Here is a 13,375-nt window from a genome sequence, read left to right as displayed (position 1 = left end):
AAAAAAAAAGAGGCGGAAAAAAAAAAAAAAAAAAAAAAAGTTGGTGTAGATTTTGGGCAAAATCTTTTCCAACCCTGCAAAAGACCACATCTGATTCGCTGTTAGTGAATAAACTAGAATAGAATAACACAGATTAAATGTTCCCACATTCAAACATCAAAACCATTTACAATCTCTGCACTGCTTACCTGTTTGCTTCAACTGCACTGGAGTTGTGAGGGAAACTGGAGATAGTGATGATGAGCTACTGGCTGGCTTGTCCCTTATGTGAACCTCAAGAGTTTCCTGTAGCACAAAAGAGCTTTAAAGCATAAATGTTTCACAGCACTTTAACAACTGTTCACTCCAAATAATTATGGTAAATAACAATTTCAACAATGCGTGTAGTTAGTGAAAATTGAACACATCTATTTGACATGAGGCAGGTCACTAGAGGAGGTACCACATCTCAGTTAAATGAAAATATACCCTTTGGAGCAATGCTGATATGTGCAGAGCAGTAATTTATTGTTTTACCTTTGAGGGGAATGACACAAACAGCAGGCCTTCTACATCATCCAGTTCTGGTTGCATAGCGACAGTCAGCGATGAACTGCGGACTAGGGTGGGGGAGGCATCCGCAGCTTTCCACTCTCTTCCCCGGGAATTTGCCCAGCGTCTGCTGATCCTCTTCCTCCTCTTGCGGTACCCAGGTGATGATCCCAGGGTAGAGGCTCCAGAAGCAGGAGTTATGGATATTGCTTCAGGTGTTACACTGAAGCCTTGCTGCGACTCAGGGGTGTTTTCTTTCTTGGGCTCAACAAGTGGACGTTTTTGGACAAGCACAAGCTCACCAAGAGCATGCTTGCCTCTTATGCAGGGGACATATGGTTCATCCTTACTGGCAGAGGTAGACATTATAGGCTTCAGGACCAGTCTGGTCTCTTGCACATTTGACAGAGAAGCAGAGACAGTGGGATTCTCTGTGCTGTAAGACACATAAGAAGGAATACCGTTTATGGGCACTAAAGACATAAAGAGTGAAAATGATTTCATAATGATCTCATCTAAAATATATTAATTTCTGATGACACATGTGACAAGAGCTAATTCCAACAGTTTAAATGACTCTTATGTACTTATCCTTGTTTAACATGACTGAATTTCTACCGTGAGTGCCTCCCATTAATGTACCTGACACTGCAATCATGAGATTGGACAAAAAATAAAATCTAATTTGGGTCACAGGACAAGTGAAACTATGATATCAGAAAGCTGCAGGGGCAGGACACAGCTCCTGAGAAAATGTAATCCAACACAAAAGGCTTGCAGTAAACATTGCCTTTGATTATGTGAACATTTCATTGCACTCGCAAAATTCTCAGTTCTAGATGAGTCTGTAAAAAATGTGATAACTCAGGTAAATTGTAACTTCTGCAAAATACTGTAATCAAAACTTACAGTTCTTTGAGAGTTTGAATGCCAGTGTACTGGACCGTATCGTGTGCAATGTCTAAGTTGTTCTTGTTATAAATATGTCGCTTCTGCCAGAATTGAGTTTGAAAATGTACTGAAACAGGGTAAATGTACACAGAAATGTTTTTTTTAGTCAAAGACCAAGTTGCTTTGAAAACTTTGTTATTGCACAGTTATTACTCCAGTTATAATTAGGTGAGAGCAGTGGTCCCAAAAGTCCCACATAGAAACTTGCCATATCTCAGTGCATTTAAATATAAATGTGCTGCAGAGTTACCAAATCAAATGTGAAACATTATAAAACTTGCCTAAGGTTCCCAACCCCCTCTCTCCTTTCACTCTGTTCAGTGGGGTTTAAAACAGAAGGCTGAGGTTCTGTCTTTACCACAGGTTGAGCCTCTGAAGCGACCCTGTTCAGTCGGAAGTTGTGCCCATCGTCCCTAAAGCCTTTTGCAAAAGGGTTGTGATTAATTTTTAGCTGGGTGATCCGAAAGTTCTGATAAGTCGTCACAGCCATAAATTCAGTCTGTGGAAAAGTAAAAGTAATGCTTTCTGGTCCCATAACCACAGGCTGGTCAGATGTGGGTACAGCCCCGTCTGGGACAGGTATCACATGTAGCCTAGGAATGTACCGATGCATGGAGTGTAGTACTATATGACCGTCCTGATCCTGGGGGTTGTTCGTCAGTTTGAGTTTGTAGAAGGACACTAAGCCACTCATCCACTCCGAGCCTCTGCAGGGTGAGTAATGGTGGGCAAAAGCCCGGATTAAACCCTGGGCCTGATGTTCTGCCTTTCCAGTGACCTCCCATTTGGATGTGTTCCAGCGGTACTTGTACTGGTCTGATGGTACTATAGAAAGGACCAGACTGTACTGCCGCTCGGGGTCTAGGCCTGCCAGGCGATATCGGCAGTACGGGAACATGCGTCGCCCCGGTTTAGTGAGAATCATCTCAGTTCCACAGCTGTAGAACTGCTTCCACACACTGTTATTTTCCAGAGTGACACTGACACCTTTGAAGGTCAGGACAGAAGGAAAGTTATACTCCAGGTCTGGACTGCCAAATGTGATCGATGGCATCATAAACAGTAGCGGTAGTGGTTCTGATATGTTGACAAGGCTCGTCTCTGTGCGTGTTAAGGAGTCTGACACTGATGTGATATGTGAAGTAGCTGGGATTGATTCAGCAGTCCCTTCAAAGGTCATAGGTGATGTTACAGCGGGCTTGGCTGGGCTAGCTTCGGCAGGTGAAGAGAGAGCCAAGCTGCAGTCGGCACTTGCCATGGAGACAGCTTTGTTTTCGATGACTGTCTCAGTAGTTAAATTAGGTGTTGTAGTGGTTCGAAAAGGAGGCTTTGAAGAAGTGAGGGCAGTAAGGGTAATAGAGGAAGAGCCATCAGCCCTGCTTTCCTTTGTATCCTCCACTGCTTGGTGGTCATCCATGGATGTGAGCTCAGAGTCCACAGCAGGCATGACCAATGACTGTCGTTGTCCCAGCTCATTTCATACCTGACAGAAAAATGATATAATTATAACAATATTATTATTTATACAGTAGTGCAATGTTCAAATGCACAGCATACATTACAGCAACAGCTGTCTAAATACGAGTAATCAGACAGAATAAAAATTTAAGTCAGGATTAGTCAGAAAAGACGTAAAAGATGCAGCAAGAAATGTAAACAATTAGAGATCTTCATATCCATTTAGATGAACATATATGTAAAACCACTGCACAGAGACATGAGTGGACATGAGTCACAGAACAGCATAGTGTTTAGGAATCAATCCATTGCAGAGCCATTTAAAAATAGGCCACGCCCTCATGAAAAATAAATTGGCTATTCGTGGAGAAATTATCATTTATTTACAACCTTAAGTCGTTTGAAGAGTCGGTGATGACTTGCTCTACTGTGTAAAGGGTCTGAAAGCATTTATAAACTGCATCTAACATGACAAGACATAAACAGCCTGCTTTGTCACTGGGCTTACTAAAGGAGTTGAGGAAGCTTAATATGTTGTGAAATAGGATGAGTTCCGATGATTTCACATACCATAACTTCCAACACACACACACACACACACACACAAAAAACAGATGTTCAATTATAACTGAAGATCTAAAACCAACGGCGAAGCCCCTGGAGCCGCCGTTGGTTTGCGTCCTTTAAAAAAAATCATCGTTACATATGAGACTTAATACCACATACACTGTCATCAACTGCACAAAGGACTTAAATCAGAGTATTTTAAAGTTTAATCTGTTCTTGTGGCAGCCTGAGAAAGGGGCACTTCATGAATTGGGCTGCACCACCACTTTCAGAGATTGGCCATTAGCCTCCGTGTATGACACCCAGTTAGAGACACGGCTGAAACGCACGATCAGACTCTTGTTTAAAGTATATGTAAAAATACTCAAACCGGACATTGTTGCGTTCACCTTTGCAGCCCAAATAAAACCATCTCCGCCGACAACAGAGCACAAGCTAACCTTTTTTTTTGTATGCCCCCCCCCCCAACGGTCAACAGTCACACAGATGCTGTAAAGGTGTTAATCGGCTCAACGAGTGCACCAAATGAATTATTGCTGGTATGTTTACAACATAAACTCCCAACTATTTTGCATCTAACTATTTTTCCTACGCCACGCTATGAATTTAAGTAGTTTGACACCAGCTCGTTCCTCTTCTCACACCGCTGAGAGGAAGGCCGCCCGCCTCACCACTCACCAAGTTGGAAAAGTTGCACGTTTCACTAAAGCCTCACCTTCCACCGTCGGTTGAATATCCCGGGGCCTAAGGGAGCAATAGAATAATAACCTTCACGGTGAAAGTCCAACTGTCGCACGTCGTCGTCACCGCTAAATGGGCCTCGGTGAATCCCTCGAACATAAACACAAACTGGCAAATGGAGGCCGAGAGCCACGCCAGTGTGCTCGCATCGACTGACCCGAGCGTGCATGCAGTGGAGCCAAAGCGCATGCACAATATCAACCCCCTTCAGTGGCGCGTGATTCTCGGGCCGCCAGAGCGAGGGAAGCGGGAGTCCACCATCCCGATGATTTCTTTTCTTTTTTCCGCTTTTTCCCACCTCGAGCTCAGCCCCCGCGCCGGTAAGGACAACTCTCAGCAAGTTTGCGCGAAAATGTTTCTGCTGCTGAGCTGAGAGCAGACACCTGAGACTTTCAGTTCCTTCCGATGTATTTCCTTTTACATCTTCTACCTTTTCGATCACACTTCCATTCTCACCCTGCGTGAAGCACAAACACACACTCTCCTCTCTGCCCCCTCTCTCACACACACATACACACACATCCGTGATCTCGGGCTGTGACGTAACTCATTCACCATGGCGGTAGAGCTCCAGTAGCCAATGCGCAAGCTCCCTCCGGAGGATTTCAACGACCAGTGGTATCACAATGGTGTCAGTCCATATATATATTCCAGATAAATGTTATTTTGCTACGTGGAATAATCAGCGCAATTAAACCCCTCACAATCAGCCTGTACAGAATAAATCCATTCACCCCATTTCCTATTTACTTTTTCTACAACTGCTAAAATGTACTCTGTAAAATGCTGACTGGTTGGCTTTGTTTCTGTGATAAGATGGCGACCAGGTGTCGCGGTTAAAAAGGAATATTTACTCAACTGAAACTAATGCAATATAATAAAATAAAACAGCTAATTATACATTTACGTTATTCTTTCGCCATGTCTGATTCGTCACAGTTTTGTTGCACACTAAGTTGGTGCTATATACCGGGCTGCAGTTAGCTAATTATTTAGTATCTCAAAGTAGGTTTAGGCTACACCAAACAAAACAAGTCCTACAGATATAGTAAGTCTCGTTTGGCCTAAATGCAGCTTAGCCGCAACGTCGAGCCTACGTCTAATAAGGGATGTCTTTAAAACGAAATTTAGGCTACATGCTAGGCTATGTAAATAAGTTAAACTAAAAGTCTGCTGTTAATTATTAGGGGGGTTTTAAAATTGTGTCTTTTTTTTTGGTTTTTTTTTTTTTTTTTTTTTTTTTTTTTACAAGAACTGTATCACCACCCCAAATTAAGGCGACCCTGGTAAGACAGTTCTATCACATGGGCAACATGGAGCTCCTGCTGGCTACAACATTAATAAACCTAACCTAACAGATCTTTATTTTGACACACTGACTGCAGCTGTTTAGGTTGACATAAAATGCAACAATGTCAAAATGTGTCAGAAATTAATACATTTTTGACAAAGTGAAATAAAAATGCCAGTGGCAGGAAGAACATATCCGGTTCTGAGAGAGTTGGGTTCAGAAGGAGGGACGGGGGTTGAGCAATACATAGCAGCTCTACGCTCCAATAGACAGGCTAAATAAAGAAACCTGCGAATAGATATGAAAAGCATGAATCACATCTGCCACATTATTGTAGATTAATGACAAATTACATTTTCAGTTGAGCAGGAAATGTCTATCTGAGACGTTTGTACTTTATTTCTCACTTGTGGCATGAAAACAATTAAGAACTGTCATTCACATAGATTTATAATTCAACTTTAAACAGATTATTAAAAAAAACACACACACAAGAGGAAATGACTACAACATTGAATGTAATGCGGTATTAAGCCAACAGGGCGGGGTCTCACCAGGACTAGGAAGTGGGAAAATAGATTAACCTACCCGTTATTGTTCCACGTGGAGGTCGCGTGATGATTCGCTGCAGCCTCATCCTGCAGGGGAGAGTCACACTCCTGCAACCTGTGCAGCTATTTGGCTTTAATATAGACTAAAAAGGCTAGTTTTTATAGTGAGGAATTGATTTTGAACGGCTTGTACATACATCATAACTTACACGTTACTTATTAAGGCAATACATAGTCTGCACAAAGCAGCATCAAGGGGCTAAGTCTACCATAAAAGCACTTAAATATGGCTATACACTGGTACTGGAACAGAGATAATATCTAGTCTATCATCATCATTTTAAGACTACTGCTAATAAGGGGCTGCTTTTGAATTTACACTGTGGACATGATATAAAATATGGTCCACATTTTGTCAGGATTACATTATATTACATTACATTAAAGGGCCACATTTAAAATGCAGAGAGAGAGAGAGAGAGAGAGAGAGCAAAATCATGACCAGGTTCTCACATGCGGCCAAGACTCTCCTCAGCTTATCAGAGCCAAACTAGCTCATGCTTTGGTATATAGTGTATTTTTGGAAGCAAAGGTCCTAAACAGGCCACTCTGACTATGCCACTGAAACATGTTTACACATTCAATGTATTTCTTTTTCATAAATATTTTAAAGGCATATTTAGCCCCATATTCACTGATATTTTATATCAACTTTCTATCATCCATATCTAATTAAGTTTAACTATATTTTTTCATGAAGTCAGGGTTACTCAGAAGGTTACCATGAGTAATATGTGACCTATGCACAACCTTTACTTTCATCAGAGGTCAGTGAGTCTTTTCAGAGATATTACAAAACCAAAGCACAAGCTTTATCTTGAACTTTACTCATACCGAAACAGAATCAATACATATTTAAATTATTTGAATTTAATATTGTTAGAAAAGTTTTGGTGTCACAGTGATTAGCTCTGTCACCTCACAGCAAGAAGGTTCTGGGTTCAAGCCCAGGGCGTTGCTGTGCAGAGTTTGAAATAAATGGAGGAAGTGAGATGTCAATGAATGATCATTTTCCTGTTTAGTGACACTGTCCTCAAATAAAAAATAACCAGTGAGAGAGCAATAGTGGACAGTGGAAGGTGATGGGATCAAGTTAACTGTTGTGTGAGAGGGTTTGAGGAACAGAATGGCTTTTTCACACAGCTTATTGTACTGTAAACACAGGTTGAGGTGCTTTGTGCTCAGCAGTGTAATGTCGTATACAAATACAGCTGCTGTATCAAAAATAGCACTGAAGAAATATGACAGTATGTGAATTTGCATCTATCAGAGCGAGTCAGAGTCATACATCTTGAGTGTTTATTTTAGGTTACACTGCACCACACAAGATTTTGCTTGCCTTCTCCCTACAGGAGGGCTGTAAGGGAGCATCTCCAGACATGAAAACATTTTGTTAAGCAAATAGCAAAGACAAAATTTGTGCAAAAGTATCTTTTTAATTTTCATAGATGTAAATTAAAGTCTAAAATTGCAACACAAAGCTGAAATCTCTGAAAAAGGTGTGAGCAAGGTGAAGTTTCTACAGCGTGTTCTGTCCCTGAACTAACAGTGTTTTGTTTCTACTTTATTATATTTCATAATTACAAACCAAGGGCTTACCACACTTTTAAAGCACAAGATGGAAGAAAAGATCTACCTCTTTTTAGAGTTTTTGAGAGAGAACAGGTTATTCCCTATCCTGTACATGTTTGGACTGATGAATGTATAGCAAGTTGAGATCAATAACTCAATTTCAGCCCAAATAGGTAAGTCAGTGGCACTGAAAGTCATCTGGAAGATCAGGTAGAGTCCTGTCTACCTCAAACAACCCCATAGCTGCAAGTACAGCTACAGAGCTTCGCTGAAACCTCAGACCTGTACTGTTCTTGCCAAACTGGCTTGACTCGCTCCCACTCACTACATGTGCCACCGTCTTCCTCTGGCTCAGCCACACCTTGATGATGAAGCAGCTGGTGACTGTGATGATGATCAGAGGCAGTAGGCTATACATCATGATAAACAGGTATTTGTAGAAGTGGTGGACTATGGGACAGTAATTTTTACTACACTGAAAGAAGTCTGGAGGGAAGCTGCTGCTGTTTCTTGTGAAGTTTCCTGCTGGGCCCTGCAGGTTCATGACAAAAATGGGGAGACTCAGTAATGTGGAGAGCTGACCTGAAGCTGTCCAGGTAAACTGGAAGGTTGGCCCTCTTGTTGGCATCTCTCAGCTTCTCGCACAGGAAGATGCTGATTAAGGCAGCGAAGAGGATGCTGGTAATTTCACCAAACACAGCCAGGAACTTCAGTGAGCAACACATCCGAGTACCAGTGGAAGAAGAAGCCTCAAGCTCAGTGATATCATACGTGTTCACGATGAGAATTTCCTCCAAGTTATCTGTAGCTGGTTCCAGGAGAAATAACTCAAAAGACTTCACTTGGGAGACCTTTAAATGTATGATGGACAGGATGAGGAACACATAACTCACAATTCCTATACAAGATCTTAAGCCTAGGATATGGATAGAAAAGCCATCCATTATTAATATTTAGCTGGATCACACCAAGTCACAACCCCTCTTGTTAGCATGTCCTCAAAGGTGGCAAGAATCTACATTGGTGACTGGTTGTGCTCATATAGAGATAGGAAAACAAGAGTTTGCTGAAAACATTGAAGGCTGGGAGTCATTAACCCTCCTGTTATGTTCGTGGGTCAATTTGACCCGCAACATAACAGGAGGGTTAAAGTTTTACCTCTGAGCTTTTCAATGCTTCATCTTGAGACCAGCACTGTCTCTGATTTAAAGGAGTGACACGTTTTTCCACTGGCAAACATCACTGAACACAATTCCTGTAAGAGAAAATTTATTTCCTTTGGTGCTTGTTCTCTACCTCTTGTCAGTTAGCTGTGGCATATAAGAAGAAATCTCCACTATTGTCCATTTGTAAGCAGTTAACTCCTTAGAGGTGTAAAAAAAAAATCTTGGTCAATGTCGAAGTCATTGTCACATCTTTAGGAAACTTTATGACTGGGACGTTTAAAGAGGCCAACATCAAATGGAAGAAATTTTGCATTTTACAAACAATATTATTATTAATGAAAAGCTATGAGTAACACAACACAAATAAGAATATATTACATTCAAGATAAAACCCATAAGTTCTAACTCCTCTGACTTATACAGTCCTTCTGGTTTTGTATAAACCTGAATAAAACATGAAATGAAATCTAACAGGGGATATAAAGTACCTGTAGAACAAAAACAGAATTTTTACTTAAGTTGTGTGTTTTTCAAGATATGGAGAAAGATATATACCCTATAGCATTATGGATCATCTTTTCTTCTCTTGTCTATAAGAAATGTATTTTAAAATACTGGAAAAAAGTGGAAGCCCCTAAACTACAGACATGGAAAGAATTGATGAAGTATTATCTGATCACAGAAAAGACTGTCTGAAGAGTAATAAAATAAAGCAATTTGAAAAAGGATGGGAATCCATTATCACACAATATAAAGTCAAGACTGTACAATGACGTTTGAATAAAAGCACACTATGCTTTACTAGCTAATCTCTTTCGCATAAGGACAGCGGTTTAGTTTAGCTGTTAACTTTTAAAAAATGGAACTGGCAAAAACAAAAGTCTTTCCTTGTGTGTGTAGTGGGCAGATAGAGGGAAAATGTGCAAAGGGACAGGGGCCCCTGGACCTCACTGTTGATGCAGGATCAGTTCATGTCCAAGCTTGTCCTTTTTCCTCCTTTAGTGCACTGTCTAGTTAGCAGGCATTCTTTTCAACCATCCTGCATCCTGATTCAGCTTAATTGTAAATCCAATCATGTGTGTGTGTGTGTGTGTGTGTGTGTGTGTGTAATTAAGGATAAACCCTACACTGGCAGTAAATGGGAAAACTAAGTGTTTCATAATGAGCCTGGACATCTTAGGAAGTTGTAGTCCTTTTTCACCATCCAGTAATTATCAGTCAGAGCCCTGATCAAATAGTGAGTTTCATTGTTTCACTCAAATAAGAGGGCAGACAGTTAAATGACTGCTTTTATGTTTTTTAAATGCTACAGGCTTTTTAAATTGTAGTCCTGACCCAATGCAAAAATTGTTGTTTCAGTGTGTGGTGTGATAGTTAGGGTTTTCCACAAATCACAGTCTCTTGGCAGTTGTTTGGAAAACCCCAGCTATTACCTTCTCCCCTCATTATACTGAAAAGACATGAAATTTCGCTTTGAGTTGGCACCACAAAAATTATTTTAAGCATCAGCAGATGACCAAGTCTATAGCCATGCTAGCAGCTCTGTACAGCTGAAAGCATAGGCACAGTTTTGCTTTGGGCTAAATGCTAATATGCTCAGAAAGACAATGCTGACCCTTTTTAATGTCATAATACCACTAGATGAAAAGCTCAAAACCACAAATGCCAAGATCGTGGTAGCCAGGAGAAAAGTTAGGGGACCATCAAAATAGGCTTTGCACTCTAGGGACTTGGTTTTAAAATCTGTATTTGGTGACTTTTTCCTGCATGTCAGATAAAACGATCTGTTCCATCTACATATATTCAAATAATGCTGTATGCGCTGTCTGTAAATGTATTTTTCTCAAAGCCTACTTAAAGCAAGGAAAGTGACATTGATAAAGACTTTTTTCTCAATTTCTTTTGAACTAGACAAGAAAATGGACACTTCATCAGACATCCCATTATAATCAGTGTTTTTCTACACCTGAAGCAGCAGATGTGGGATGGCTGACTCAGAACTCCGCTGGACTTGTGCTAATGTAATCTCTATAGTCCTCAGGTTTGATTGGTTGTTATAGCTGTTGTGTAGATATAATACATTAATGCCTCTAATATGGATGAGCACTTCTCAGTGTGGAATTTTAATGTGCTATGATGTGAAATAAAAAACTGAAAATATAACTGATATTATGTCACAAATATATGTTTTCAGGAAATTTCAGTTTTCATAACAAAGCTGTATGTTAAGTAACATAACACACATATTTCATAGCATATTATGAAATAGTCCTTTTTAACGGAAGACTTATGTATGTTCACATTACATAATGAAGTGACTCAGATCTTTTCACTGTTGTGTGAACAAACCAAATCAGATTTTTATTTTCAAATCAGATGTGGGCCACTTCCATATGTGGTTCTAGATCTGATATCTGTCATCATAATTCAGTGGCGGGTTAGTGTTATCATCAAAATTATTATTTACATGCGTTTCCTACAGGTCCATATGTGAGTCTTAAGTTTTCTTGTTATTTATTTTTTCCATGGATTTTTCAAACGGGATACTTGGCTCAAATGTAAAAACAATGGGAAGATTGAACTTGGACTTATGTCTAGCTACAGCTACATTTCATCAAAATGCTTGTTTATGGGAGCTGAAGGAATCAGAATTTGCCAGTCACTTTGTTAAGCTACTGTTCAGGCTTGCTGGAAGAATTACATTTAATTAATAGTTAATCAAAATGTGTCTGACATTTGCTGTGAACTGATAGATGTTTAGAAACCATGTGCCAGAGATAATTAAGGGTGTGAAACAGAGTTTAGAGAAGAGTCCCAAAAACTGCAAAATGCATGCTTGATTTGGAAATTCCAGTGAAGAGGAGGGTACGAAAACATTCTGTCTTGTGGTTTCAGCACTTAGTACTTTCTGTCCTTTAGCACCACTGAAGTGCAATAATTCCACAACCACAAACGTTTGTTAGCAAGGTCAAAATCTTTGACTTTGCTTACAAATAAAATCTAATTTAGGCATAGTACATTGTTAAAACTACTTTGGGATAACAGGTCTTCAGATAACTTGTTAAGCTGTTGATATCCCTGCTTTTACCAACACGTACATGAAGACAATGGCTGCAACATTGTTTACAGCCTTGCCTTGAACACTGTGTTCATCTGGAAGATTCAAACGTAATAGGGGGCAGATTAGGGACTAATCATTGGCTGTAATCTGAATATCCTCCTTTTGAGCTTTTTCACATTTCGGAGGATGTGCACAACCAATGCTCCCAAGAATTGCAGCATATGCAAGGTAGTCATGATCCTCATATGAATGAGTAGTAATAGTAAAATTATGTACAACTATTTGACAAACCATGAACTTGGTTGCTCTTGGATTATGGAGCACTAGGATGGCTGTCTCCTGTGCCCAGTTGATAATCAAGCCTACAACTGATACATATAAATTATAAATAAAGTTATTACCATAAAATTGTAAATATTTAGTTCAGCAACTTACTTACTTTTTAAGTGCATAATAGCACAGACTTGGAACGTAAGTGTCCATGTCTTATCAGAGTAAAGTCAATTGAAGCTTTTGTATTGGGGCTAATTTATGATCAGCCTATACAGAAAAACAGTTACATTGTGTTCAGTGTTATTACGAATATAATTTGGGTTTGACATGTGCTTGCGACACCTGGCATGAGGTGCTTCGAGGCTGTCTCCAAGTCATCACTGTGCCCAATTAACGCCACGTCGCATCCCTCTATGAAACTTAACGGGATGGATCCATTAGGGCAACCCCTGCCTACAGTTACGCGTGGATACCCCTTTAAAAGGCTCACCATGTTGTCATCACATGCTCCAGCGCAGAAGTAGGATGAGGATGTTCTCCTTGATGTTATGTAAAACACATTTGTTACTTCTATTTTAAAGGAGCTTGGAGAGACTTTTGCTGAGGATTTGTTCACTTTACAAGGCAGGAGGGGGCCCGGCTCTCCCCGTCTATCAGCGCCGCAGCCAGTCAGTCGTACTGAGCTGCTAGTTGTTGTTCAGTAGCAACACACCGACTGGTGCGCAAACTGAAAGCTGCGTACAGCGTTAATGCCAAGTGACGGATATAAGCGACGTGTGAGCGGGCTACCGACTGGATCTCCAGCAGCACAACTCCAGGTTTGCAGCCGTGTTGGCGTCGGAAGAGTGAATGGGATAGAAAAACAACCGGAGCAAACCCTGCACGTCTCGAAAAGTGTTACCCCTTCTTGTGAGAAGAGAGTTGTTTGCTCCGTCTCTTCTGTCCTCTCGTCGGTGTTTAAAGGGCGAAACATCGGCCACATTCGTGTATATTTTCTCTAATTGAGCAGCATCGGTTAACCAGTAGGACGAGGCTGACTTGTCTTATCTAGCCATTTGGAAAACAAGGTGCCCTGACTGGCTCCTCTCACTACTGAGAATTAGACAGTGCATGCCGCCGAGAGCTACGTTACGGTAAGTCCTGGCTGCTCCAC

At 40.6% G+C, this 13,375-nt stretch overlaps 2 protein-coding genes across 8 annotated transcripts in view; both read right to left on the bottom strand.

Annotated features, from left to right (window-relative positions):
- Window positions 1-4,871, bottom strand: part of mgab (MAX dimerization protein MGA b) — a 15,386-nt gene extending 10,515 nt beyond the window's left edge. For 2 of the 7 annotated variants that reach the window (XM_020603705.1, XM_020603712.1), the window contains exons 1-4: window positions 4,223-4,776; window positions 1,764-2,965; window positions 517-967; window positions 189-285 (exon numbers count right to left, since the gene is read on the bottom strand). In XM_020603705.1, coding sequence (XP_020459361.1) covers window positions 189-285; window positions 517-967; window positions 1,764-2,929 — 1,714 coding nt within the window. In that variant the 5' untranslated portion in view covers window positions 2,930-2,965; window positions 4,223-4,776. The other 5 variants (XM_020603706.1, XM_020603709.1, XM_020603707.1 and 2 more) reach the window with 5 other exon arrangements.
- A 2,796-nt stretch (window positions 4,872-7,667) lies between these two features.
- On the bottom strand, window positions 7,668-8,867 carry LOC109962189 (uncharacterized). Its single transcript, XM_074527641.1, is given in 3 exon segments — window positions 7,668-7,936; window positions 7,938-8,297; window positions 8,299-8,867. Coding segments are annotated over 3 exon segments (882 nt in total). The 5' UTR covers window positions 8,667-8,867; the 3' UTR covers window positions 7,668-7,782.
- Between the last annotated feature and the right edge of the window lie 4,508 nt (window positions 8,868-13,375).

This window comes from Monopterus albus, unplaced genomic scaffold (genome assembly GCF_001952655.1).
Source record: "Monopterus albus unplaced genomic scaffold, M_albus_1.0 scaffold62.1, whole genome shotgun sequence".
In the NCBI taxonomy this organism is placed as follows: domain Eukaryota; kingdom Metazoa; phylum Chordata; class Actinopteri; order Synbranchiformes; family Synbranchidae; genus Monopterus; species Monopterus albus.
Note: the sequence above shows the minus strand (reverse complement) of the source record. Positions and strands in the feature narration are given on the sequence as shown.